At 37.2% G+C, this 27,390-nt stretch overlaps 1 protein-coding gene across 2 annotated transcripts in view; it reads right to left on the minus strand.

The window, feature by feature from the left end:
* LOC128746018 (protein timeless homolog) overlaps positions 1–27,390 on the minus strand; it is a 155,280-nt gene that overhangs the window by 7,998 nt on the left and 119,892 nt on the right. For both annotated transcript variants that reach the window (XM_053843152.1, XM_053843098.1), the window contains exons 11-13: positions 16,030–16,171; positions 2,689–2,900; positions 1,670–1,767 (exon numbers count right to left, since the gene is read on the minus strand). In XM_053843152.1, the coding sequence (XP_053699127.1) occupies positions 1,670–1,767; positions 2,689–2,900; positions 16,030–16,171 (452 nt within the window). The remainder of the gene's footprint in view (positions 1–1,669; positions 1,768–2,688; positions 2,901–16,029; positions 16,172–27,390) is intronic.

A 27,390-nucleotide genomic window follows, 5' to 3' on the forward strand; every position in this document is an offset into this window, starting at 1 on the left:
TTATAATTCCTCTTATAAAGAGGGGAGGGGTCTCAATTCACCATAGAATAAATTCTTGTCACCAAAAAAAACACCCACATGCCAAATGTTGTTCTATTTGCTTGATTAGTTCTCGAGTTGGGAGGAAATTTGTATTTCATTTGTACAGGAGCCCCCCCCTCTTAGAGTGGGGAGGGGTCCTAATTCACCGTAGAAAATTTTCTTGCCCTCGAAAACCTTCACATGCCAAAGTTGGTTCCATTTGCTTGTTTAGTTCTCGAGTTATGAGGAAATTTGTATGGAAGCCCCCCCTCTTAAAGGGGAGAGGAGTTACAATTCCCCTTATAAAGAGGGAGGGGTCTCAATTTACCATAGAATAAATTCTTGTCACCGAAAACACCCACATGCCAAATTTGGTTCTATTTGCTTGATTAGTTCTCGAGTTATGAGGAAATTTGTATTTCATTTGTATAGGAGCCCCCCCTCCTAAAGTGAGGAGAGGTTCTTATTCATCATAGAAAACATTCTGGCCTCCAAAAACACCTACATGCCAAATTTGGTTCCATTTGCTGGATTAGCTCTCGAGTTATAAGGAAATTTGTATTTCGTTTGTATAGGAGCCCCCCCCTCTTAAAGTGGGGAGGGGTCCCAATTCATCATAGAAAAAAATTTTGTCTTCAAAAACACACACATGCCAAATTTGGTTCCATTTGCTTGATTAGTTCTCGAGTTATGAGGAAATTGGTATTTCATTTGTACAGGAGCCCCCCCCCTCTTAAAGTGAGGAGGGGTCCTAATTCAACATAGAAAATTTTCTTGCCCTCGAAAACCTTCACATGCCAAATTTGGTTCCATTTGCTTGATTAGTTCTCGAGTTATGCAGAAATTTGTGTTTCATTTGTATGGGAGCCCCCCTCTTAGTGGGGGGAGGGGTCTCTAACCATCACTAAAACCTTTCCTGGCCCCAAAAACCTCTACATGCAAATTTTCACGCCGATTGGATCAGTAGTTTTTGATTCTATAAGGAACACAGGACAGACAGACAGACAGACAGAAATCCTTCTTTATAGGTATAGATATAATAGTGCTCTAAAATTATCCTATTAATTGAGCACACAATATATAATATAGATAATTATTGAAAGGTTAATGAATAATGATAAATGAAATTAAGATGTTCGATGTTTTAAAAGCACAATAAAATAAATTTTGCAGGTTGTTAAATTTTTAAAAAAATTTGAAGTTAAGCTTGCTAATTCCTTCGCAAATTTCATTGTCCTCCCTGATTTTCCTATGAAATTGAATCTATTAAAGATTACAGATTTTAAAACTTTTTCCAGGTTCTATACAAACCCAAGCCTGGGGTATAACCGCCTTTGAGACATTACTCTTCTATTTATCGATAGACTTCGCAGCCTTTTATTAGAGTACAGGACAATTACGTGGCTAGTCGACATTCGAACACACGACAATTGACTTCTATGCAACTTAATTTTCATACGTAAACGTTTTTATACTATATATGGCTTTTATACAGCTAGTCTAAACAGTAATGACACTAACAAGAATACATAATAAAATTTACTTCTAATCAAACAAACAAAAATTTAATACCCGCACTCTGTCAGGATTTCGCGATAACATCTCCTGATTCGTAGGACTTCCCGTTTCGTGTAAAATGGATTCTTACCTTGATCGGTGGCTGGGTTTGCTTGATTCTCCATGAACAACCGTCGGAGTTCTTCTTCTTGCTCTTCGCTCCATGCTCCCTTCAATCCGCCACCGCCGCTGTTTTGACCGAAATCGGAATAGAAATCCCGCCAGGCGGAAAGAAAAGTATAAAAATTATCATAGCGTGTTTATGTTCAGTGTTAGTTACTTGGGGTGGCCGAAAAATGCAAGATTTAACAGATTAATATTTCAAGATGAAAAAATTGACGTGTCAAACATACAATACTTTACTAAAATTTACCGTTTTACCAAAGACCAAAGATATGCTTTACTCACAATGAGAAAATAAAATTTTTGAAAAATTGTTATACGACAATAATAATAATAATTCACGCAGAATTAAAGGTTTTCATATCATTGTAAACATAAAAAATGGGTTTTACTGTTATGACGAATTGTTTCATAAATTGAAGGCAGTCGTCAGCGTGTATATGAGAAGTTCTCCAAGATCATATATAAGGCAATGGTCTAATCTATTTCACTCATATTGGACAGTATCTGTATTGAAGAATTTAATTGTCAGGTTTCCATGACTTCTATTTTTTAACGGTTGATCTCATAGTTTGATGATTCATTTAGATTATCTGATTTTACGAACAGCTGACAGATTTAAGAAACACATAACAAGTTAATCAAATAAGATACAAAACATCGTTAGGCGATTGTCGTATAACAATATTTTTATCTCTCAATCTTCTCATTGAGGGTTCCATTTGAATATTGACTGTACTATCTGGAATACTGATATTGTATCAGCAAACATAGATTTCAAGTGTTTTTATTCCAATCATATGAACAACCGTTACAAAACACGTCAATGCTCTTTATAGCTGTAAAAAACTTCAATTTTGAATTTTAATATAAGAAAATATTCGGCTTTCTTCTCAAAGTAATCGAAATGTATTTTCGGCCACTCCGTAGTTGTAGCTGCATCAAGAGATCAGGTAAGTAAGATAGAATAGCACAGACGGAACATACAGACTATCGCCGTAGATATCCTCGTATCCCATTTCGATAGCATTCGCTTCCTTAATCGATTTGTAGAACAGCAGCTCAGCGTAGATTTTAGGATTACTGGGAGCCAGAGTGGTAAACTGTCGAACGATATAAACGCCAAGCCGTCGTAGTTCAGCATTGTGAGCATCCTTGGGGGCGTGAAACACGCGCTGAAATATGCGGAACAGCGACGCCTGAAAGTGGAAAATGAAGAGGGGATGGTAGTGACGGAAACGGAAAATGTGAATGACAGCAAAATAGAGCGTTGGCAAAAGGTTAAATTGATGCGATTATCAGGGGAGGAATTCAATGAACGGAAGAAGGGTTTTCGAAACCATGTTGACGTGTGGGTGGTTTAATATGGTCGAGCTTTTATTTTGGTGCTAAGATTAATCTACTAGATGTAAGGATAATGGTAACCACATTCACTGTTCACTGTTTTTACGTAGAATTCATTATTACATTGGCATTTTTTGTACGTCCACAAGAAAACATAAATCAATTTGTAAAATAAATATTTCCACGTAACGTAACGTATACAATAACTCATATCTTTATTTTGTAGGCCAGAAGAGCATTGGGTTTAAAGGCCGCTGCGATAGTTTTAACGATTGTCTTTTGTGGCAATACTCATATCTATAAAAAAGATTATCTTAATAGAGAGACACTTTTTCATTTTTCAATTCAAAATAGGGAACTTAGATTAAAGTCCCATGCAGTTCACAAGAATTATGTAAATATTTATGTTAATTAAAATATTTAACCAATTTTTATTCAAACATTTTAACAACTCAAAAATTGCATGAAATAAGCTATTATTGTCGATTTCAGAAATTCCACGGAAAAAATGAGTCTATCAAATCGGCATCTGTTTTAATAGCATTTATTTTTACTGATGGAAAGCTCCATATAAGAGATAAAATGTTTCCCAAAGTTGAAGACTAATTAAAATAAATGGTTGTTTTATATTGATATCCGGCGGCTCATTGAATGCATAAACAGCTCCCTTATCCGGAAGGCAGAGAAGCTATCTGCTCGGTTTTGGCGATGTAGAAAAGGAGCAGTGGAGTTGTTGAAAGGAAGCGCCTCAATAAAATAAAAGACAACGTGATGGATCATCACGAAAGTTGATTATCTACCAGCTTGCTTAATTTAAATTGTTCGTGAATCCTTTGCGAGGTAAATCAAAGTATTGCGATTCTGTATGAAATAATGGGAGTAAACAAAGAATTAAATCGGCATTGTTATTCCTTGAATGTCTGTTCACCAATAGGTGGGAAGAGTGAGATAACGGGTATTGCATACTGAGACACCTATTTGAATTCTTTAAATCTATATTTTTGAGTAATAAAGAATAGGCCGATTTAGGCTTATACAAATTTGAAAAAAAGTTTATGTCCTGGTCTCAAAATATTTTTGAATGGGGGAAGTTCAAGAAAAAAATAATAGGGGTTTTCACGTATTCCGTATGTTGCGTAAGCGGTGTATGCTGTGTGTATACTGCCGTTATTCGCAAACAGTCCCAGTGGCCTGATGGAGTACATTCTGCATTCCTGAAGAGACATATATCCTGTTTGTTGACGCCATCGCTCTTTCCATTCCGAATGTCCACCTCTAGCGACGTATTCCCATCGTGTTGGAAATTTGCGCATATCTACCACCACTAACCTGCTGTGTCTGACATCATACATAACGGGAAATATGGACCACCGTGCTCAAACAGACGACTTATACACAGACTTGTCGGCCGCTTTTGATAAGATAAACCATGACATCGCAATTGCAAAACTGCATAGACTGGGCGTTATCGATAACCTTTTGCGCTGGTTTCGCTCATATCTGACCAATCGACAGTTGGTGGTTGCCATTGGAGATTGTAGGTCCGATAGCTATCTAGCCTCTTCAGGTATTCCTCAGGGAAGCCATCTAGGACCTTTGATCTTTCTGCTCTACTTCAACGATGTTAATTTGGCTATCAAATGCCCTCGAGTCTCGTATGCGGATGACCTGAAAATGTTTTCCCAGACCCGTTCGACAGACGATTGTCACTTTCTCCAAAATCAGCTGGAGGCCTTTGCCACTTGGTGCGATGTGAACCGCATGTTAGTGAACCCGGAGAAGTGTTCAATAATCACTTTCTCCAGAAAAAAGACCCGATTCTGTTTTGTTATGAGCTCAATGGCACACCGATCAAACGTGTTGCGCAGATTAAAGACCTGGGAGTTATCTTGGATCCGTAGTTAACGTACAAGGAGCATATCTCGTACATCGTCGCTAACTTCGAGGTCATTAGGCTTCATTTTCAGGATCGCGAAATTTTTTCTGATATATATATATATATATATATATATATATATATATATATATATATATATATATATATATATATATATATATATATATATATATATATATATCAGAAAAAATTTCGCTTTGCGAAGGTTGCCATGGAGAGACGCGTTCCGTCTACCTAGTTATGTTATGTTATGTAGCCGCTGTCAACTGATTGACTTAGAACCTCTCTGTGTTCGTAGAGCTGCCTCTAGAGCTTTGTTTATTGCGGATTGCCTGCAGGGTAGAATAGAAAGCCCTGTGCTTATGGAGCAGATAAACATAAATGTGCAACCACGAGCGTTGCGTAATAGTGCAATGCTTAGACTACCACTTCGTCGCACTAATTACTCTATGAATGGCGCTATCGGTGGCTTGCAGCGAGTTTTTAATCAAGTGTCATCATTATTCGATTTTCATCTGTCGCGTCGAATACTTGGCAAGCTTTTTTTCGGGAGCAGTAAACCGCGAGTGATGTAGTTTTATGTTTAAACTGTTTTTGTATTTGTATTTTACTCACTTGACAGTATTTTTATGTAACTGTTGACAATAATTGGGGCTATCTCGAGCCCGTTGATTTAATAATAATAAATAAGTCTATGGAGATGGAACTGATATGTGATTAGCGGCAGTATAAATACGCAATACGTCGTGTACGCCAATAACTAAACAAAAGAGAAGAAACCAGTGTTTATTCTTCTAGTGGTTTTGTGGTTTATTTATTTATTTATTAACTATTTTTGATGGGGTTTTCAACCAGTGGTTGGTACGCCCCAAAGAGTTTTGTGGTTTTGCAGAATGGAGCCGGGTTATATCTTTTATTGTGTTCATAGTACTGTACGGCTTTTTTTACGAGTAGGAAAATCTGCTAAGCATCTGAGAAGTTGCGGTACTATCAGACACCTGAGAAGACAACTCAGGGAGTGGGGTTTAGGTATCCTACTCGAGTCTCTAGCCTCAATCCTCCCTGACACCACCTTATCGGTATTACTTCAGGGAGGGGCTATTGTGCTTAACGCACCCTCTTAGATAACTACTGGACTATGATAGTTATGCTGTTTACTCGCCGTGTATCGGCTTTCCAGCGGTTTTTAGCTCTAGTATAATCTGGGTAGCAGCCGCATTAACCGCTCCCCAGACGTCCGAGCTAGAACACATCCTTTGGACTAAGTTGTCCGGAGTAGTGTCCTGTCCGCTCACTGCCATCAAGTTGCTTCTAGTGCCCACGAAACGAGGGCATACGAAGAAAGCATATTCTGCAGTTTTCACGTATTCGGGACACGCGGGGGACTCCGCATGCCCGAATTTGTACAGATACTGTCTAAAACAACCGTGCCCTGACAGAATCTGTGTCAGGTGGAAGTTGATTTCGCCGTGGCGCCTGTCGACTCACCCGGATATATCCGGGATAAGTCGATGTGCCCACCGGCCTTTTGTGGAATTAGACCATGAACGCTGCCATGTGATCATCGAGCCCAATCTTGTGGTACTCCGTATGCCTCTAGTTCCACGTTGGTTGAAGCATTCTACGTCCTCGGTGATGATGATGCCAATAGACATCATACTCGCTAAGACGCAGATTGCGTCATGTGAAACTGTGTGACCTTTCGGTAACCAGTATTAGGATGACTTTGTTGCCCCCCAACCAACACAGCTTGTTATAAAACAGTATAGCATTACATATATCGGAACTTCTCTATTACCAGAAAAGCGCAAAAAATTTAAGTCTAATGAAACAACAATTGAAAGAAGTATGTATCAGGTTATTTCATACCAATTTAAAACGTTATTATAGCATAAGTTACAACTTGTTCTTCCACTAGTTTAAATTTAGTAATGTTGACATAATAAAAACTTCATGTTGGCATGTTGACCAAAACAAACATTATTCATTTGATAGGAGCTGTAAAATAAATTCATGTTGTCACTAAACCTCTCAAAACCTTAATAATAACGACATATGTTTTCAAAGTACGTTTACGTACTTATGTTTACAGTACTCTTAAACGACTTCTTTCCATGAATATTATTTTCCAACATGTTTTGTGTGTTACTTGGGCCGTCTCTCCACTGCTTTTTGCTTGGAAAATTATGTATCTTTTTCCCATCATGTCCCAAGATATTTTTGAGCTAGTAAAACACGCATAAGTGCTAAATTGCCATCACTCTTAAATTGTTCAGCAAGATTGATAACTAAACGATAAACGTACCAGAAAGGTTTGAAAGAGTGCTCACTGCGCATAGAAAATCCTTATCTAGCTCAATAGAAAAGCAACATTACTTAACAAGAGTTGATTTGATGTTATGGTCGAGGCGACCATTGATCCCAATGATAATTATAACATGCCAACAGTAAGAACATTTCAGCACTTCAGTGACATCTTTCTGCATGTATCCAATGCACGGTAAAAATTGTATCTTTGAATTTTACATCCAGAACATCCAATTAAGGTAGCCAAGTACCTACACTACCAATTTGGAGCCACAAAAGCACCGATAGTTGATATTCCGGAGTGTCTAATTTGTCGTATATCTTGTATGTATGTATAGGAACTACCACCTATCTTAGCAGAGCAACTGTTCATAGCAATGGCCCTATCTTGACAAAGGGAATTCTATAAACATAACGGTTGGTCACGTTTATCAGCTCCTGTATGAAGGACCAAAATGGAATCGGTCGGCAAGCAACATCACTTACACGTACCAAGGGTAGTTAAAAATCTCCTCCCAAAAACAAGATCACATGAATCAATCGTTAAGTAAGCCCTCCCAATGCAGAATGACCCCAATAGGTGGGGAGAAGGACCCGCTCATTATCCACAATGCAATGTGTTTTAGCCGGGCCAAGGTTAACCTTATGAAGTTGACCACTTCACTCTCCCTAAGCACACTGTTTCAAACAAGTACCCTGTTGGACCCTCCCATTCATTGATGTTATTGTTTTTGTGTACTTTAAGGATTTGATTTTTTAGGTGATTTTCTTTAATTGCTTCTGTCATTGCACTTATTTATTGTCTTTGGGTTATAGGTCATAGTTGTTTGCTTTCTTAGATTGTGGATATATTTGTTATAATATTTTCAATGTGAGTGTTCTGGTCCATAGGACCCGTATTGTTTCATGTATGTACTATTATTTGTTCTTTTTATGATCTCTTTGTGTTATAATTGTGTATTATTGGATCATAATTATGTATTAACTTTACGATACTTTCTATTTCGGTTTTTTTTTAATATTTGGAGTGGTTTTATCATGCTTGTAATTTTAAGAAATTTGATATATTGATATAAAAAACTATAAGGTATATAGCCCTAAGGGTTGTACGAATGGGTGACGTAGGACTATATCAGATCATTAGATCAAAGACTAATGTAAACTGCATTTCTGGCATATGTATGTTTATAAGAATCTGTGAGTACCATTGTTTAAGTGAATGTTGAAAAGAGAGCGAAATATTCAGATTCAATTCTTCATTGAATGCAAAAATTTTTTTCCCTTAAATATGTTCATTTTGCCTCCAGATTATTGTACTAAATATGATTATGCGTAGCTTGACATGTTTCAATGTCCTTCTCTTTTGACTTGAATGGCACCAGACACGTAAGTTAACGGCGTCGATTCACTGTCTTTTGCTCCGAGAAGGTTTTACTAGTTTACTTCCACAGCTTACCGCTTGTTACATAGCAGAAAATATGACACACACGCAAACATTTCTGTTTTATTTGTATGAGTCCTTATTATCCTACCACAGGGGTGAGGAGTCCGTTTCAAACTGTCATAAAATAAATTCCTGCATCCGAAAAACTCCATATGCCAAATTTCGTTCCATTTGCTTAATTAGTTCTCGAGTTATGAGAAAATTTGTGTTTCATTTGTATAGGAGCCCTTCCCCCCCTCTTAGAAGGGGAAAAGGTCTCAGTACACCATAGAAAAAAATCCTACCTTCTAAAACTCCCACACGCCAAATTTGGTTCCATTTGCTTGATTAGTTCTCGAGTTTCGAGAAAATTTGTATTTCATTTGTATAGGAGCCCCCCCCCCTCCCCCCTCTTACGCCGTCCATAAAATTGCTCTGTCGCCCCTCCATAAAATTGCTGATAATTTTATCTTTTCAACGACATATAAATTGTTCAGTTTCGTTCAGTAGTTTAGTAGTTATAAGCATTTGAAATCTTTCATTCCAACGTTACACTTCTATTTCCGTTTTCACAAAGTGCCACCCAGTCCCAGATAGTAAACAAAGACGTAGTCCTACGTCAAAAAATATGATGAATCAGTTCACCGACACCGAAGATTATGTGCTATTAGCCTATTCGATTCGTCCGAAATCGCCCGAGCAGTTGTTAGATACCGATAGATATTTGTTGCTATGTTCGAAAACCGTCCTGAGACAAACGTATCAATTTGGCAACCACATCGAAAGCCATGATTGCGCGAGATACCTTTTGGTATACTTCGATCATAAAAAATACTTAAAAACCCTGACTGCTTTATCAGGGAGCTGTTCAAAAGCTATCAAGAATTTTATATTCGATTATCATATAATAGTACCAAAGCAGCACTTGCAAAATCTTCCATGTTGCTATAAAATCTTGTTTAAATTGCAAAATACTTCACCGGTTACAGTATTGAAGCACGCAACAAATAAGCAACTTTATGTTATTAATACGCTGGATTCAGTTTATCCAATACTCATCCTATGTGCCATCAATATATTAGTGTTTATCTATTAACATGAAACTTCATCGCAACATCGTGTTATTATAATGTCATTGCTAAACAATAATGTCACATGATGTTGCATTATGTTGATTACAGCATATTTTTAAATAAAATGTAACCAAACAAATACAATAAATATAACATCATATTCCGCCATATTTTTATGAAAAAATATTTTTCAACGAAGAAACGTTTTTATTTTAACAATAATTACACAAACATTCATCAGGAATCCATGGCATTTATTAAAATATTATTTGATTACAGTATTTAGTTCGATTTTACACCGCAATTTTTTCATCGTAAACGAATTCTTAATCTGGCTGGTTTGATTCTTTAAATTGGAAAATTAATAAATCAATAACTTTCACGAGTTCCCGAGGCGCATGAAATAATAGAAAGCAAAATTATATTTTACACGATAAATTTTGAATGGCATGAAGATTAGCTCATAACAGGCCCAAAAAAACTAAAGTTTTGTTTCGCATTAAGGATATTGATGTAAATACTATTCGTCTTGGAGACCAGAGAGGAAATTTGTTTCCCGCTAAACATAATTCGCGATTACGAAGTTGCTCATAATTGTTTGGTTTTTGTGCGAGAAAAAAAGAGTAGGAAGTATTTTTGTTTTAGTTTTCACGCAAGTTTTGACAACGCGGCATAGGATTTCGTGGGAGAGCGAACAGGCTTAAAATCTCTTTTAGTATCGTAATCGCGAATGGATAGATAACGCGCATTGATGTTTCATAAAACATCTGTGTAACAATTGGTTGCATATAGGCTCCGCCTCTTGCGCTTTTTCAGTCACATAACAGTTCAATAAAGGTAACTGATGCGAATTTTTACCATATTTGAATGTTTCAATTATAGTTGCGTAACCCTTCATGCAACTAAAGGTGCTGCTTGGGTAATATGCACATGCAAGATTTACGAAGCCAGGTGACAAACTTGAAATTATTATATAAGGTACCCCGGGGCAAGTGGGACCTAAAATGCATAGTTAGGGTTTATTTGACTGTGTAATCTGTACATCTGATTATTTCGAAATTCTTTCAGCACAGAAGATTTTCAGTGGTATCACTTCGAAGGTTTAATTATGAAAAAGCCATATAAATTTACATGAAATGAATCTGGAGGACAATTTTCAAAATCATGACGATAGGTCCCACTTACCCCATTTACAGGGGTAAGTGGGACCGATATTCAAATTTGATTAAAAAGCATAAAATAACAGAAAATTGTGTATGTTAATATATAGCAACGTTAAAGCATTGCAAGAAGCAATCAATGTTTCATCCAAAAATGCCGTAACAAAATCAGATCACAACGGGCGACTTTATAATCAATATAAAATAGATCGTGAGCAATTACGTTGTAATGCATTATTATAATGGAATGTTGTTAAATATGTAGCTGTATCCAATTCTTGCGAGACGTAATTTATGATTAACCATTGTTTAATAGCTTGAAAATACGATTATGATCTGTTTGTTCTACCATGCCCAATTCGGTAGAGCTACACATAAGAGTTATAGTTACGCTATACCAACCACAACACTTTATTATTTCAATTCCAGCTGCAGATTTGCTTAATTATATTAACTTTGCCTTTCCAGTTTCAATTAACATCGTTTAGGTGTAAGCAAAATGAGACCAAACTGTTTGTTCCCTAATAAACTGTACTAATGGACTTCTTTGTTGGGTCAGCTTGGTTGAGTCCTTTTGGTTTTATTTCATAGCTTTACTGATATAAACATTATGTAAATGGACTGAAAATGTTCGATTGTACATCTAAAAATGTATTAAGATAGAAAGTTTTGGACTGAAACACTTAATTTTTATAGGTCCCACTTGCCTCGAGTGCTCTGGAATGCCGACCTTATTTTGACCCATTTATTGATTGCTGTTTATCAATATGAACAACTAGTTTTCGGGTGAAACTTGTTAATTCACTCATTAAGTTTACCTATTGTTAGAAAAACATGTACTTTTACGAAAGCCTGTGGCCAAAATATCATTTATAGAAAGGTGCGTCAAGCTTACAACGCAAATTGAAAATAACGCTCAAATTTAAAGTACAATCTTGGTGTTTGTAATGCCAATTATAAATAATCTATAATTTTAATGCATGCATTTGAGTCGTATCTTTCATTTCTAGAAAGGTTCGGTTGGAGAAAATGACGTTGAAGAGAGTTATGAGCTTTGTTACTACCCCGTATTCCCACTTACCCCGGGGTACCTTACCTGAAAATAAAAAGCAGGCATTATGAAACGAGCCAATATAGTCCCTAGGTTGATAAGCATTTCCTCTTACCAACGCTAATATGCAGAGATATAGCGCCGTAATGTCTAATTTGTCGTATATCTTTGGCTCAAATTCTTTTAAAACAAGTTGAAATAAAATGAAAGAAAATTTAAAGCAAATAGATTCAAAAAACTGATTGCAAGCACCCCAATTTTCAACGTTCTGAACTTAAAGGTTTAGCAAAATAGTCGCCTGTGACCAGCAGCAGGAATCAGAAAGCTCAGTTTGTTGAAAGAAAGTTGATCGAGACTAACGGGATAATTACTTTAACTTAATAAGTGCATTAGGTATTTAGAGATGTAAACTCGCTGAACTGTAAAAAGTCTGCTTTTCACTGAAGAATGCAACATGATAATATGACACTTTATTTTTTTTACCCCTTCACATTTCGAAAATGTTTGAAGGGGGGATGACATAAACTTTTTTTCAAATTTGTATAAGCCTTATTATGCCTATAAAGCATACATTATTGTTGGGTATGATTGAAAATTCCGATTACTTTCACATATACATTTATACTCATATAAAGGATAAATCCTGGACATCTGACCTTTAACTTACACTCAAGAATTCATTTACAGTCAATACCTCTCTGTGTCTCTGTCTCTATATCTCATCGTTACCAATAGGAATGTTTTATGAGAAATAGTGAACTAGCGGAGTTAGCAAAAAACTATAAGGTATACATCCCTATGGGTTGTACGAAAGGGTAACGTAGGACTATGTCAGAACATTAAGGACTAATGTTAACTGCATTTCTGGTATATGTACGTTTATAAGAGTCTGTGAGTGCCATTGTTTAAGGGAATGCTTAAAAGAGAAGAGCGAAATATTCAGATTAAATTCTTCATTGAATGCAATGGTGGCGTGAACGGGCATTCATAAGTACAACGCCTGCAACCATCGACATAGACATTCTTTTAAAAATCACTTGAGTGCATCATAAAGGTTGAAATAGTAATGAATGACCAGCCGACAGATTATTGTATTAAATATAATTATGCGTAGCTTGACATGTTTTAATAATCTTACTTTAACTCGCTAGTGGCCTTTAAAAGGGCCATTAGTTACAAATGACATTAAGGCCAAAGCACGGGGGGCTCCGTAGCCGCAAGGTTACCGAGTCTGCTTTGACAAGCGAGTGGTCGTGGGTTCGAATCTTAGTAGAATCAAGCCATTCGATGTCAAGTGACTTTTAGCATGGGTTTATTCTCAGGCCCCTCCATTTACCCTTCCTTCGTGCTGAATTCTATATTTACCCTCTGAAGCCTCTTGACAGTGTAAATGTACCTCCTATAGTTAAATGTACTGGTCAGAGGTACGAATGAGTCCTCGCCAGGGACGGCTATAATATGGGAGTGCTGGCAGCGAGGAATAAGTGGGTAAAGTAGATTAAGCTTTGAAGGAAAGGTAAACCCCAATACACGCAAGCACGCATAAAATTTAATAAGCATATCGCTCACTCAATAGCGATTATAGCAAAAAGAAATGCAGTGCAGGTCATACAGCAAACACCCGGGCGATATTACAATAGATCAACTATACTGGTCGCAGTAATGAGTCCACACATGGAAAAAAAGGCCAAAGCACGTTCATCGCAAATCTGAATGTATATCTCTTTTGACACGAATGGCAACAGGCACGTAAGTTAGCGGCGTCGTTTTACTGTCTTTTGCTACGAGAAGGTTTTACTAGTTTACTTTCACATCTTACCGCTTGTTACATAGCAGACAATATGGCACATCCGCAAAAATTTCGGTTTTATTTGTACGAGAGTCCTTATCTTCTTACCACAGGGGTGAGAGGTCTCAAACCACCATAAAATAAATTCATGCCTCCAAAAACGCCCACATGCTAAATTTGGCTTCATTTGCTTGATTAGATCTAGAGTTATGAGGAAATTTGTATTTCATTTGTATGGGATCCCCCTTCATAACAAAGACAAAGGTCCTAATTCATTATAGAAAAAATGCTTACCTCCAAAAACTCCCACATGCCAAATTTGGTTAATTTTACTTGATTAGTCTTCGAATTATGAGGAAATTTAAATATTATTTGTATGGGAGCCCCCCCTTCTTAAAGAGGGGAGGGGTCTTAATTCACCATAGAAAAAAATTTTGCCTTCTGAAACCCCCATATGCCAAATTTGGTTTCATTTGCTTGATCAGTTTTCGAGTTTTGCAGAAATTTGTTTCATTTATATGGGAGCCCCCCCCTCTTATGCCCTCCCTAAAATTGCTCTCTTACCCTCCTATAAAACTGCTGGCCATTTTATCTATCCAACGGCATATAAATTGTTCAGTTTCGTTCAGTAGTTAAGTAGTTACTAGCATTTGAAATCTTTCATTCAAACGTTACACTTCTATTTTCGTTTTCACAAAGTGCTACCCAGTCCCAGTATAGTAAACAAAGACGTAGTCCTACGTCAAAATTCGATTGTCATATTTTTGAAATATTACTATGTGATGCTATGTAGTAATTTTAATTTAATATGCATTTTGTTGTTGAAAATCACTTGAAAATGATTGCAAATGATCAAATGAAAATGATCCTCCAAAAGTAGACCAAACCTCGTGTTTTTAGACTTGACCTAGAAATGCGGTCAAGCATATATATTAATATTTTTTGAAACGGTGGTTCTTGATGAATGAAATTGATGAAGAGACGGAAGGGGAAAGCAATGAAGATGTTTTTGAATGGAGGGGCAAGAGTGGTAAGGTGAGGGGGGGGGGCATTATTGGTAACTGCGCTTAATAAGTTGTCGTTGACTTCTACCTTTCGTCCAATGCTGGAAGGTGCATGGGTCGAACCAAGCTATAATCTAGGATTATAACCTAAGATTATAAGATTATAATGACACCAGCCGTGAGTTTCGGAGACGTATTATCAGCGGAAGTCGTGCTTACTGTAAGCATCACCGGCAATTGCGGTCGAACAGACTGAGCCCCCGTACAAAGTGTACCCTGTACAAGACGCTTATTAGACCGATTGATGTTCATGGGTATGAAGCGTGGACAATGTTTGAAGGGGACCTGTGGGAGCCCGGAGTTTTCGAGAGACGAGTGCTAAAAACGATCTTCGGCGGTGTACAGGAAAACTGCGTTTGGAGGCTGAGGATGAATCATGAACTCTCACAGATCTATGGCGAACCCAGTATTCGAAAGGTGGCTACTGCTAAAGATGTCCAAAAATTGGAGAGCGGTAGCCCTCCACAGTGAGTTGGAGAAATTTTGTTCGTTAGGCTATGTCTTAGAACGCAAAGCCAACTAAGTAAGTAAGTATAGTAGTACTTTATTTCCTGATAGTTTCAAGAGAATTGGTCTTAAAGAAAAACATCCAGCAAACATTCCTTAATTTACAAACTCACATCAAAATTGTGTTCTACACAACATTAATACCTTCTGTTGTCCTTTACGGACATTAGGCATGCACGCTGAAGTAAACAGATCTACTAGTGCTTAAAGTTCTTAAACGTCATGTTCTACGATCAATGCTTGATAGTAAAATAAAAAATGGAATGTGGCGCACAGGCATTCAAGTCACGATTTCTATTAATTTTGCAAATATGCTTATACAAAAGCAGCTTAAACTATCTTACACAGCGACATTTTTCACGCAGAACGTCCTCTTCGAGAAATCATTAGCCTGAATAACTTTCGATCTGCGTGAAAATAGAATTCTGTTTCACATTCGCGTAGCGAAGTGCACTAGGCATTTCAATCTAACGCAAAGAGAAATATTTTGAAGTTGTTTAGTAGTTTTGTGCAGAACATTTCATTCGTTCTTAATTTTGAGAAATTACCAGCTGCTATTATTTTCAATGATGTAGCATATTCGCATAAGAACAGTGTTAAAATCATTTTGCAAGTCAATATAGAAAATGATTGTTTCAAAAACGTTTCGCTGCGTAGCAGTATAAATCGTATGAAATGTGTGCGTATGCATTGGTGTTCATAAATTCACTTACCTGAAAGAGCATTGTTGGCATTTTGCAATCAACAGCAATCCTGTGAAGAATCGTAACCGCAGCTTTTAGCGTTGATGTATTAATTCGGTCCCAGTCCATCAGTGCTATGGTACAGGACCGCACAACTTTTGGGTTCAGTAATCTATCGTGGGGAAAGAAAAAATGGAAAGATGCATTTGATTAATTGCTAAATTCCAGCAGTGAATAAGCATCCTAAGGATATCATTATATAATATATTGTTTAGTAAAGAGAGGTTATTGATTGGTGCTGCATGACTCCTTACAATGAAAGGCTTTTCAACACCGAAAAAAAGGTATTGGCTTCACAGTGGGTATAGAAAAAAACCGAAAGAAAAACACGATGATTCGAGCGATTTTTCTAGTAGTGTTTAACGGGAAATTAGCAGTCATTAACTTTTCGTCGGAAAGTCCAATTTCGGAAGCAGTTTTTGGGGCCCAAAAGTAGGGTTCTGTTTAAAAAAAATGTAAATACTGCAATCTTCTTGCCAATCTGAACACAGCGAATATATTTTCATGAAAAGAAGTTTTGTTTCAAACAAAAAAACTGCTTTTGGAATTGACAGAATCGATGACGACTAATTTTACCTTAATAGCAAATGCTTTTGATAAAGATTTTATCATTGTTTTCATGCCAACACTTTTTCGATCAAATGTTATATTTAACTGAATACTTTAATATTTTAGACCCAAAATGAATCAATCACATGTATTACTTATTCATGTTCCCTGTTTATAGCACCAATTAGTTTACACATTTGTTGTTTAAAGTTTAAAAATAATTCAAAGTGATCAAATTTTCCTCGCTCATAAAATACCTGATACAAGCAACAGGAGACACCTGTCAACTCGAGATGCGGGTCACAAGGAAGCTGGAACCTGTACCGTATTGTATTCTTTATCGCCCAGGAGCGACTAATTTCCTAAATCATAAATCACAACTTGGCGCCATAGCAAGGCGTTGTAATTCTGCGAGGTGTTGCACAACTGTGCCAGCACACGAGATTAATTGCGAAATAAAATCCAATTAATTTTATGCGAGACGTCCCGACTGAAACCTCGGCCGACGGGAATGACTTTGCGGCGTTAAGCCACCAAACTGCCACACTTCGTTTATTTTAGATGTGGGTGCTACACGTATTCAACAAAGCTAATATATTACCCAGAGAGGCAATCTGGTCAGAGACGACAAGCAGTAGCGCCACTAATTTACATTAAGGTAATGTTATGCTGTTCTCACATGCGGTGACTGCAAAACTCATATATTGAAATTTGCATCGAACTGATATTAGTTAGGTTATAGTCCTTCGTAACATTGCGTCAAGAGCAGGTCTATTTCGACGCCATGTGTGCGGAAACATGCCATATTGTACAAATTTGAATTTGAATAATCCCATAAATGTAATGCGAAAACGAGTCTAATTCAAAGCAAACAAAGACCGAAAGCCAACAACAAAGCAGTGGCTGAAGTAGCATTTCGTCATGCTAGGATTTTCAGATTCACGTTGGAGGATATCATACTTACATCACAAGTATCACACAACCAGCCCGTGTTGATAGAGTGAAGCTACGACGATTTTTATCTCGTAAAAGTGCACGGTAGCAGAGACTAAATGGATGATATTCTAAAATCAAAAATGTGCTGTAATTAACTTCTTTAACTTAGCATTAATTCGATAATAGTTTAGAAAGAAATCTCATGGGTGAAATTTTTTTCTGGAAAAAATATAACTAATTTATCAACGTGCTTCAAAATAAGATTTTCTATTTGCATACCAACAAAAAGCTTACCGCTAGCATGAGAGAAAATAATCTTTTATATCACATTATTCACAAATATCATTATAAAATTAATTTGTGATAAAATGAATTCTAACGTAAATCTGGGTGTTTGCTGTAATTTGCGCTGCATTTTTTTCTATAATCGCTATTGCGTGAGCGATAAGCTTATAATTTTTTTGTGTACTTGTGTGTAGAGGTGTGGCACGATCACTTTGACTCGATTTACATTCATTTGACAGTACCGCCTCAGCCAAGCAAAATTTCACAAAGGTTTATATGGGACATTTGTAGAATTAGTTATTATCTACAATTTTTATGAATAAAATTTGGCTGTACCTGTTGTAGTTACGGTGCTACAATGCTAGTAGCTGAAAGTTCACTTGGCTACTAATGAGTTACTAGCATTGTAGCACCGTAAATACTAAAGATAAAGCCCAAATTTATTCAGAAAAATTGTAGATAATAACTGGTCCTTCAATCGTCCCCATATATAACTTTTTCAAACTTTGCTTGACTGAGACGGTACTGTCAAATGGACGTGAATTGAATCAAAAGGAATGTGCCATCCCTGCTTGTGTGTATTTATTGGGTTTAACCCTTCGTTCAATGCTAGCTCTATTTTCCCCACCTCGCTCTGCAATGTCAGTTGTCTCCAATTACAGCCATCCCCGGCGAGGCTGTACTGGTCAGCCACAGGACATTTAACTATAAGCGTGACTTTTTGCACTGTCGAGAATGCTTCATCGGGGTAATTTAAAATTTAGGCCAGAGAGAATAAACCCATGCTTAAGTCACTCACTTTCACATCGAATGGCATTATTCTACTAAGGTGAACCTACGATCATTCGCTTGTCAAAGCAGATTCGGTTATCTTGCGGGTACCGAATTTACCGTTTTGGCCGCTACTTTATATGGAGCCCTTCTTAGTTATGTGCGCTGGGAGGAAATGGGTTCACGTAGGATAACGCTTAATATAGGATAAAAACATCTATTTGAACGTTCTGACTGTTTAAAGCTTGCTTCAGATAGTATTGGAACAAAAACAATTGCGTGTATTTCAGTTATTTATTATTGAATTCAAGATCTTTTCTTACACAAATGTATCATTTTCTTCATACTTTTAAGAAAAAATACGGAGAAAATTATTCGTCACGGTTTCGAAGAAATTCTCAAACTTTTCTTGTAATATGGCTTCGTCCATCGTTTTGGCTATCTTACACCACCAGGTTTTACCATCTGATTGATGTCTTTGACAACTTTTCCCTTTGCTTTGAGTCTCCTCTTCATGATTGCCCAGTATTTTTCAATAGGCCGGATTTGGAGGTAATAGGCCGTATGATTAAAACAGTTTGCATTGCTTTTCCCGTTTAAATCGTATGCTCTAACTCTTTTATTCATACGGCCTAATGTCTCCTTGTACCGTTTGATAACGCGCCATACGATATTTCTGGGCAATTTCAGCTGTTTATCTGGCCTAGATGCAGATGCCTAGATACAATGGATTTTCCAAATAACTGTGCACAATTTTTTCCCTTCTTTCGGTTTCCATGTTTTTTTGTTTACAACATACAGTCGTTTTGCGGAATGTCAAAAATGCATAGGTGAAGTTAACAAATCTTCCGACACGTGAGCGCCACGAACTTTCTAATCCGTCTACCAAGAGCGCCACAATATGAGCAAAAGTTTGTTGTAATTATAAATGAAGCAAGCTTTAAGCAGTTGTTAACGGGAAAATACGAATACAATTGTAAAATGAAGTTAGGGTAATCGTACCCTTAATGATAGTAGTAGCAATAGTGCTGGTACCTGAAAAAAATACGCCCTCTATGGGATAAAATGCAATTATACTTCTAAATAATGCATATAATGTGCACCTGAGTTATACAGGTTCGCTTGAAATAATCGTCTCTTCTTTTAGTGGTAAAATTAAATTAATAGAAATATTCCGCTGGTTTTGTTAAGATTTCCTGATTAAAATTTAATTTTGCGGAGCTGCTGAAAATAAGTAATTAAAATCTGTCGAGCATATAAAGTGAGTACTGAATCTCATGCAAACAAACAGAGCCAGTTTGTATAAATTTTATTGCAGTAATTGAATGTTTAATCTGTTGCCTCCGTTATGGGCTCACGATGCCTCTACTCTAGGGACCTCAGTAGGAACCATACCACCACTATAGGCAAACCAATGATGGTAGAAAAAATCTTCCTCTTTAACAAAATTCGAATTTTTAATGATTCCAACCGTCATTTTTAAGTAAGATTAAGAATGTTTCAATCATATCGTGTGCGTGTGCATGTATATTTGTTCTGATATCACTGTATTTTGACCAAAAATTTTACCACTAAATAGGGTACGGGACGGTATTTTCAGCAGGTTTCTAAATTCAGCCTATTTTCCTTTTCTTTCGCTAATAAAAATACTTTGCCAACATACAATTTGAATGTCATGTAACTATTTTCTCGAGACAGTACCTGTTCTTTCACTAGAACTAGGCCATAGGCCGAAAAAATAGAAGCAATTACTTGATGGGCCGAAAATACCCTCCCGTGCCCTACTCCACTACTTACCCTAGTTAAATAAAAATCAATAAATGCACTCGTTGTTTATTGCAACCAGAAACAAGCGTATACCGAGTTTCAATTATGTAACTATTAATAACACTACTTTGTGTAGACTTTGTGAGCATCATAATTCTATCCACTATACAGTAGAGATTTGTATAACGCGGATTTGTAGAACGCGGATTTCTATAGCGCGGGTACCACGATATTTCTATAACGCGGTTTTCCGCGTATAACAAATACACGTAGCATATGGATATTGAGTTAATTGGGGCTAAACTCGAATTTTGAGCGATTTTGAACGGATACGACCATGGTGTCTTTTAAGAAGTTGTAGAGCATATAACAGTTGACTCTCTATGTGATATACGGAAACCACAAAGTTACGGGTTGGCCTGCTGGAGGTTCCGGAATATTCGTTGAAATTTTCGTATTGGTAAAGTTGGTTAAAATTGATAAAATATTTTTGAAGTAACTAAGGTCGGGTAATTGGTAAAAAAAAGTAATAAATAAGTGACCTTAGGAAGCCGTAAGGTGGTCTTCCGGAAAATTCAGAATATATCGTGAATATTTTGAGTGTAATTTGACTATAGTTTAGTTTACTAGAAGTATATTTCGACTATTTGTGACTCAATTTGGCCATTGGATGGTTCACCGGGAGAAAATTCAAACCTTACCTAAAATTGGTCACTGGAAATGCAAATGTTTTTAATTTGTAACAGTTCAAAATGAAATGGAATATCAGCAATTCTCAACTAAATAGGCCGCTCACGACTCGACATGGCCGCTAAAACGTTCACTGGAAAATTAGGATTTGCCGTCAAAGTGTACAATAAGTGAAAATTCATGTTGAAGTCTGCGCTACAATTTGAAAAAGTTTTCAAATAAAACATTTCGGATTCAGAAACAGAAATGATGCAAATACTGCAAATGTTCGCTGACAAATAAACGAGGTTATTTCGCAAGTTTGTTGAAATTACCAATTTCGCTAGTGTAATTTGATAGATGTGGTATAGTAAACTGAACTACCGGTAACATTTACTATACTTACAAATCAAATAGCAAATATATCAACTTTTGTATAAGCTCTTTACCAGGTATTGCGCTCTTTTGGAAAAATTTTAACAGAAGTCTATCCATCGTAGTTAGCCATGGCCATTCCGTAATCTGCGTTGAAGGGATCTAATATTTTTATGGGTTTTGCCTGAGAAAAAGTGAGAGAAAAGTATTATTGCTTTTGTTTTCACCTTTTCCTGGACAATTCAGAATGGAGTTTCGTGTAAGAGCGAACAGGCTACGAAAACTTTGTTGCCTTCGTCAACGCGATAAGCAGTTCGATGCCCTTGATCATCAATTTTAATCATTTAATGTCGGATCTTTCGATGCATTTTATAGTGGCCAGGTTGAGTCACAAACCGCTGAATTTATATTCCTATTTCACAATGTTCAATTCGAGGTTGAATGAACATAATTCCGAACTCAAAGAACAATTTTCGCTTGATGACCACTTTTACGGATGTTCCGGATTTGGTCCGGATCCGGATGGCTTCTCAATAGCACGGATTGTTTACTTTACTTATATTACGCCAAATAATAAGCCATAGGGACTTCAAAAAGAATTTTGAAGCTATGAGAAGACTTCACAGAAATGAAAATTTAACGGATGTTTCGGAAGCTCTGGAAGACCAAGAGGGGATTTTTTCTGTCTCACCAAGCACCTGTAAGATGGAAAAATATATACTTGACATCTTTCTTAAAGGAACCATGGTCGTGTTGATTCAAAATTTCGTGAAATTCGGGTATAGCCCCAATTAACTCAATTTCCATATGCTACGTGTACTTGTATAACGCGCTTCATATAACGCGGTCCCAATTACCCGCGTTATACAAATATCGACTGTATGTTGCTTGGGCGAATCTCTCAAATTTGCTTTCTCCTATTAAAAAGTTGTTTTAACTGATTATTATTTGCAAGCGGCACACTCCGTTTGGATTTTACTCGGATTTCTCGTATTTCCTTCCAGCCACTTCCGTTGTCAGACGCCAGCATGCCTTCCGCTTGACGTGAAAAGATAAATACTTTATAATTTGAGCAAAAACTTAGCCGTATTCGTAGACAACAGCTAACAAACTGTCCTGTTTTCCGGATGTCTCGCCGTTTAGCTTTGCTCTATGTAAGGTTTGTATTGCTCAACATCATCGCCACTGTCGTCGCCAAATTGCTGAAAATTGTCAGCAGCTGGAAACAGTTTTCTTCGCTGCCACTTTAATGACTTCCAATTTTCTTTAGCAACATTTTGGCATATTTTAAATATTTCATATCAGTAATTCGCTTTGAATAGTTTTAGATCATTCTTATATATCTTGTAAGGAAAACGAAACGATCCTTAATTTATTTCGTTGTTTAAAAAACTACAAGGTATACAGTCCTAAGGGTTGTACGAAAGGGTGGCGTAGGCCTATGTTAACATTATATTGCATTGTATTGATAACATGTTTTACTCAATGAAATTCTCCTTTATGTCAGATCATTAGAGCGAGGACTAATGCAGACTGCAACTCTGGCATGTGTATGTTCATGAGCATCCATCCAGCATCGCCTCCAGCTTGGCTCATTAAAACAATGATTAGATGCGCTACGGATACCGCTCGTGAGGTTCAGATCTTCGTTCGTTTCTTGCTGGTGAGTGAATTAGCCAAAATGCCGTCCCGGAAGGCACATCATTATCATGACATTCGAGCTCCTAATAAATGTTCCAGGCTGAATGTGAATATCATTCATCAAACGGCCTTGGCGGCCTTCAACATCAATTTATTTATTTATTTACTGCATCTTCAGTGAATACTGTACAGACTGAAACATATATCTAAATTAATTGTCTTACACTACTTTTAAAACGATGTCTACTAACATGAAAATCAAACACAAGTAATAATTGAAGACAAAATTGATTTTTTTTTCAGTTGAAAATATCACTTCGATGTATCAGCAACAGCAGGAACTATTTTAGGGAATTTTACAGTTTTGTTGCTTATTAGTTTGAGGGGAACGCCACAAAAGTGGTATGTATTTGGCGTTTAAGGTACGATAAACTAAACATTTTTACAAAAAAGTTAATTTGCAATAATAAATGCGAAGTGTAGATTACGAAAAATTTAATTCAACGCTTATTTAATTCGTTGGTGGCTCTTAAAAGGGCCATTCCCAAGCAACAATGTGAGTTTAATTGTACTCTTATGACGGTTTTCAAGGCCAATTTGGTCTTAAATGCCATCATAAGATTGTTATAAAACCTAAATTGTTACTTGGGTTGGTTATAAATAACATCAAAGCCAAAGCACGTTCATCGCAAATATGAAGTGCCAGTCGGATGTCTTTTCCTTCTGGCTTGAATGGCAACCAGAGGGGTGATGTGGGTGTCAAACTCTTACATTGTTCATGTCCCACTCATCGGTTTTGGTACTTTTGGTGTTGGTACCTACTTACTGATTCATTCATCTTAAAACAACTGAAACTAATCAGAAAGCAGTTAAACACAGCCTATTAGCTATAATTTAACTATTATTAGCTGTTATTTTCGATATGAAGGCTACTTCACAGTTGTCGCTATCCATGGATGTTTAGTTCACCAAAGTTTGATAATTTCACATCCCTGATGGCAACAGGCACGTAGGTTATCGGCATCGATTCATTGTATCCTGCACCGAAAAGCTTTTACTAGTAGCTATCACAACAGTCTGGTCCCGCTTGCAATTCGTGCTTATCGCTTGCCTTCCATGTTAACGAAATTTGGCCTTGTTTTAAATACATTTTCACTATTAAGCGTATGAAAGATTATTATAGGTATGTAACTATACAATTGCTGGACATTTTATCTATCCAATAACATATCAACAGTACAATTATGTTTCGTTCAGTGGTATAGAAGTTATAAGCATTTGAAATCTTTCATTCAAATGTTACACTTCTATTTTCGTTTTCCCAAAGTGCTAACCAGTATAGTAAACAAAGACGCAGTCCTACGTCAAAATTCTCATCCCCAGTGGCCCAACATAGGATATAATTAGTGTTTAACAAGTTACACACGAAAACTATAAGTGGAACAATAAAGCGTTATGGTTACTATAGCGTAACTATTTTTTATGATGATGATAGTTTCACTAGTACCTCTATTGGACATAGTAGAACAAACAAAGCATAATAGCAAAGAATGATTAATCATAAATTACGTCTCGCAAGAATTGGTTACATATACATATTCAACTACATTGCGTTACAATACTGCATTACTGCGTAATTGCTCATGAATTGTGTTTTATAATAGTTAGGTATAAAGTCGCTCGTTGTGCTTTAATAGTAAACTGATTTTGAACTGAACTAGAAACATTGTGTTTAGTTGTTATTTCTAAGCTTTAACGTTGGTGTATATCAACATACACAATTATCTGTTATTTTTTGCTTTCCAATCAAATTTGGACATAGTCCCAATTGCCCCGTTAAATGAGGCAAGTGGGAACTATCGGCATGATTTTGAAAATTCTCCTTAGGTTCCTTCTATGTAGATCAATAGTCATCTTTTGTAATTAAACATTTGAAGTGAACCACTGAAGAGTTTCTGTACTGTAAGAATTTTAAAATAATCATTGGTGATAGATCACACAGTCGAATAAACCCTATCTATGCAATTTTCAGGTATCACTTGCCCCAGGGTACCTTATCTGTCGAATCGGTAAAATTTAGGAATTGTTCGACCAAAAATAATTAATACCTTTGCCACCATGCCTATGTGACTAATTTAGCAAGTAATAGGGAAGAAACGTAAACAGAGAGACACTTTTATCCAAAAATTTTAATTTTTTTTAAGATAGCTACCAACGAGCTCTTCAATCCATTTAAAAGATATATCCTTCTAGTTGTTTGAAAAAAAAGTTTCAATCATTTTGGTTATAAACTAAACTAGTTGCAATCACAATTGTGAAGGTGTCTTTTGTCTCACTATTCTCCAATAGGTGGAAAGAGTGAGACAACGAGTAATGAATACTGAGACAGAAATTTGAATTAAATTTAAATCTTATTTTTTAGCTATAAAGAATGGTTTAGAGGGTGTGCTGTTTATTGTGTGTACGAAGGATAAATTATTGTTGGGTATGATTGAAAATTTTGATTACTTTAACATCTAGGTACATTCATATTGCTGTTACAGTTGAAAATCGTAATAATCGACTTGCAAGATTCGGTTTTATTCTTGTTCTGCATGTCGCAAATACGTCGCAAGTGGTGCGCTGTATAGCACATCACCGTGCGATCACTGCGCACTACTTGCGACACATACAGGGTGTTCAATAAGTTCGAATACACTTCGAAAATGTGTTTAAAAAATGAAAATACAAGATATTCTTTTCTGAGTCAATTTTTATTGAAGCAGTGTTTATTGAGAACTTTTACGACATATTTGGTGGAAACACTTCCCCCTTTGTGCTTTATGACGAGCTTGAGACGTTTCTCAAAAGGATCACACGCGACACGCACCTGGTCCATGGGCATCTCGTCCCAAATCTTGGAAATGAGCTTCTTAAATTGGTCCATAGTGCTCACTTTATGTTCGCTCTGCTTGGCCACCATGTACGACCATACATAAAAGTCCAGGGTATTAAGATCCGGGGAGCTGGGAGGCCACAAAGTCTTATCAAGAAAATCAGTCAAATTCTCCCGTCTACGCCGTGTGTGCCGTCCTGTTGAACGACGTAATGATCTTACCCGTAGAGGTCACGAAGTGCCGGGGCCACAAACTTCTCCAGAACCTCGGTCTTATCATACGCGGCGTTGATTTTCACGTTTTTCTCGATAAACACCAGTGGAAGCTTCTCATGCTTGGATACGGCCCCCAAAACCATCTGGTACTCTGGAACCACGGGGTGTATATGAGGGACGGGGGGATGTTGGCCAACGTCGGTGCCCACAGCCGATCATTTTGGACATTGTGCGGCTGTTGCAAGATGAAGAGTTTCTCATTAGAAAACACGAACTCTTCTTCGTTGTAGCCTCCGTTACCCCGTGAACCTTGCGTTTCTTGTACGGTTTGCATCCCAGGTCCTTCGCCGTGATGGTGTGGGCAGTCCCGATTGACACATCCAGGTCAACAGCGGTCTTCCGGATCGAGCGGTTCATTTTTCGACGAACCCGCTTCCTCACCACCTTGATGGCTGCTGGCGTCCTCGCCGAACGCGGTCAGCCGGATCTAGCACGGTCCTTGGTCGAGCTGTCTCCCGGTACCGACGGATGGTGTTATAGATGAAATTCCGCTTCACCCCGTGGGATTTCAACTGCCGAAATATGTCGCCGGGTCGCTCGCCTCTCGCAAACAACTTTACTACGACGTTGCGGTGCTCCTTCATCGCGCGCGGTAAACAAATAACAAATGACATCAAATCGACACCTTGCGCGTCGGTTAGCCTATATATAAGGTTAAAGATGACACCAATACCAATACACAGAATGCACATGATGCGCACTTACACAACGATGAAAAGTTGTATTCGAACTTATTGAACACCTTGTAGAACAAGAATAAAACCGAATGTCGCACGTCGATTATTACAGTTTTCAACTGCAACAGCAACAGCAGTATATTTATTTATTTATTTATTTACAAGTCTTCGAATTATTCGTACATTACAGACTGTTCTTACTACTTAATCTACGATTAAAAATTGTCTTACTTATGTTAAAGTCAAAGCACTCAGATACATTTTCGAAATTTCTGCAACACATATCAAATGGATTGTTTCGGCCATATGTAGTACGATACCCTGGAAGCCTCAGGAAGTTAGTCCGCCGAGTAATCCTTGGGGACACGTTGAAACGAACCCGGCTGAGCAACTCGGAGCAATCAATATTGTTACCCAGAAGATCAAATACGAAACGCCGTTGTAGCAGTATCCTCCTACTTGTTAGCGTAGGCAAGCGGAGAAGCGCTCATCTGTTTTCGTAAGGAGGTA

The sequence above is a fragment of the Sabethes cyaneus genome, chromosome 1 (assembly GCF_943734655.1).
Source record: "Sabethes cyaneus chromosome 1, idSabCyanKW18_F2, whole genome shotgun sequence".
Lineage (NCBI taxonomy): Eukaryota > Metazoa > Arthropoda > Insecta > Diptera > Culicidae > Sabethes > Sabethes cyaneus.